Genomic DNA, 2,426 nt, shown 5'->3' with positions numbered 1-2,426 from the left:
CTATAGTCTATTCTATAGTCGAGACTATAGTTTTGTCTATAGCCGAGACTATAGTATTGTCCATATTCTGTGATCGAGGTTTTATATATAGTAAAGACTATAGTATTGCTTAAAGTCGAGTTTAAAGTCTTGTGGATTATATTTTTTAATATTTTCTAAATGGCATCACCCATATTACCCTTCGATACCCTAAAACAGATTAATTCTAAAATCAAGTTGTCGTATAAAAGCAATAATTCCAATAAGAACTGTAATAAAAATAATCAATTAATATGAAAATGAATTTGAAAATAAGACGATCATTAATTGAATAAATCAAAGCAAATACAAACTAGGTAGCAGCAAGCAACAATATCTGGTTGTAGGAATTGTACGTCATGGAAAAAAGTAAATAAATTTTTTAAAATGCTGATTTTGAATATTATTTATATTTGAATTTTTATTTTTATATGTATTTTACTCAAATGTTATAATATTAATATGTAGTTACTTTATTCAATAAAATATTTATCATAAGGATATTTACTGAAAACGTCATTAATAACATCCTTAAAAATATCACCAAATGCCTTGCATATCGAAACACGTACTTCGGCATAAATTTCTTGCCAATTTTCGTTTAAAAACAAATTCATATTATCACCCAAAGCTTTATCGCCATTAAATAGATTTTCCACCTTATATATCATGCCCTTGGGTTCAGCATTCGAATTCATTTCCTCAATATACATATATGTGGCACCATCTTTTTCCATCGGTGTTCCCACAAAATTCATAAAAATTTCAACATCAACTGCAAAGATAAGTAAATGCTTGAATGCTTGAAAATGTTCATCATGAAGTGAAATTTACCCATTGTTATATTTGATTTACCCGTACCCTTAATGGGTAATATCAAAATTTTACCATCAATATCATAATCACCAACTACGCTCATATAATCGGAATGTAACATAATGCTATGTTTACCAGTTAAATTTTTGCCGAAGCCCCTGTTAATAAATTTTAGTGTTTAGTAAAACAATAAAATTTTTGAACAAATTTTTTATAAATTTTACTTGATTTTAATTGCCTTGAGCTTTTCAAATCCATACATAAGGTTATTTTTCAATACCAAATCCAAACTAACAGGACTTTCTTTACCCTGATGTATATTAACAGTAGTAGCTTTCAATGGATTAAGTGATTGCAAATTTATTGAGTCATCGCCTGCGATAAATAAAAGTAAAAAGAGAAAGATCTAAAGTCATTACCCAGTTACTGTTTGAATTCGGTAATTTTTTGATTTCGAATTTCATACAAATATCACAGATTTATAGATTTACTTGTTTTAGGATAAACACTCACCATCTAATTTATCCTTAAATAATGAATTAATTATTTCTATAATACATTCCGAATCCTCATATTTACAAGGTTTAGGATCATCAGCTTAAGGACGAAATATAGAATTAAAAAAAAAAAAATTAACACTTAATACACCATTTCCCCGAATCCTTAGCGCAACTTACGAAAATCCGCTTTAATACTCGAACACAATGAAATTACTAGAATCGTTATTATTTTCAAAAACATTTTGAAATTAAAGCAAATTGACCGATCGCGTTTCCGTTTGTAAAAAACTAATCTTATTTGTTGAAGATGATCTACTTTTATATACTAAAAATTAAATACTTCTGTCAATTAATTGACATATGCTTGACACTAACATGTTGTAATTAATATTAAATGAAATAATTAACTAAATACAATATTCAATCATTATTGATAGAATAATGTAAAAAAGTTAAAAACTAATAATATGATTAAGACAATAAATAGTTAGTTGGTTATAATTTTAATAGTTCGTTGAAATTTTATTTAGTCGAAACTGTAATCTTGTCTATAGTCAAGACTATAATTTTGTCCATAATCGAGACTATAGTATTGTCTATAGACGAGACTATAATCTTGTCGTGACTATAGTCTTGTCTATAGTCAAGTTTATATTCCAGGCTTTAATCATGTCTTTAGTCGAGACTGTAATCTTGTCTTTAGTTGAGTTTATATTCTAGTCTATAGTCGTATCTATAGTTTTGTCTATAGTCAAGTTTATAGTTCAGGCTTTAATCTTGCCTATAGTCGAAACTGTAATCTTGACTATAGTCGAGACTGTAATCTTGTCTATAGTCAAGTTCTTGTCCATAGTAGTGACTGTAGTATTATTGTCTTTAGTCGAGATTATAGACTTATCTATAGTCGAGACTATAATCTGCTCTATAGTCGAGTTTATTGTCTTATCTATAGTCCTGGACTATATTCTTGTCTAAAAGATAGACTGTAATCTTGTCTATAGTCGAGTTTATAGTGTTATCTATACTCGAGACTACAATCTTGTCTGTAGTTGAGACTGTAATCTTGTCTGTAGTTCAGACTGTAATCTTGTC

The 2,426-nt window shown here is 28.1% G+C and overlaps 1 protein-coding gene across 1 annotated transcript; it reads right to left on the bottom strand.

Annotated features, from left to right (window-relative positions):
- Nucleotides 1-419: 419 nt before the first annotated feature.
- Nucleotides 420-1,609, bottom strand: LOC119614511 (protein takeout-like). Its single transcript, XM_037970634.1, has 5 exons — nt 1,512-1,609; nt 1,348-1,431; nt 1,059-1,209; nt 853-992; nt 420-793 (listed from the first exon to the last, which is right to left on the bottom strand). Exons 1-5 carry the CDS (start codon nt 1,573-1,575, stop codon nt 492-494), a joined length of 741 nt encoding a protein of 246 aa, XP_037826562.1. The 5' UTR covers nt 1,576-1,609; the 3' UTR covers nt 420-491.
- Nucleotides 1,610-2,426: the final 817 nt, after the last annotated feature.

The sequence above is a fragment of the Lucilia sericata genome, unplaced genomic scaffold (assembly GCF_015586225.1).
Source record: "Lucilia sericata isolate MDLA Ls3-8-SP2 unplaced genomic scaffold, ASM1558622v1 Contig003003F_arrow, whole genome shotgun sequence".
Classification (NCBI taxonomy): Eukaryota; Metazoa; Arthropoda; class Insecta; order Diptera; family Calliphoridae; genus Lucilia; species Lucilia sericata.
Note: the sequence above shows the minus strand (reverse complement) of the source record. Positions and strands in the feature narration are given on the sequence as shown.

Excerpts from the sequence above, each read along its gene's own strand:
- LOC119614511 (XM_037970634.1), bottom strand. The coding sequence starts at position 1,575 with ATGTTTTTGAAAATAATAACGATTCTAGTAATTTCATTGTGTTCGAGT. Across the intron at positions 1,210-1,347 it reads ATTTAAGGATAAATTAGATG|GCGATGACTCAATAAATTTG; the intron begins GTGAGTGTTTAT and ends TATTTATCGCAG. Across the intron at positions 794-852 it reads TAAATCAAATATAACAATGG|TTGATGTTGAAATTTTTATG; the intron begins GTAAATTTCACT and ends TTATCTTTGCAG.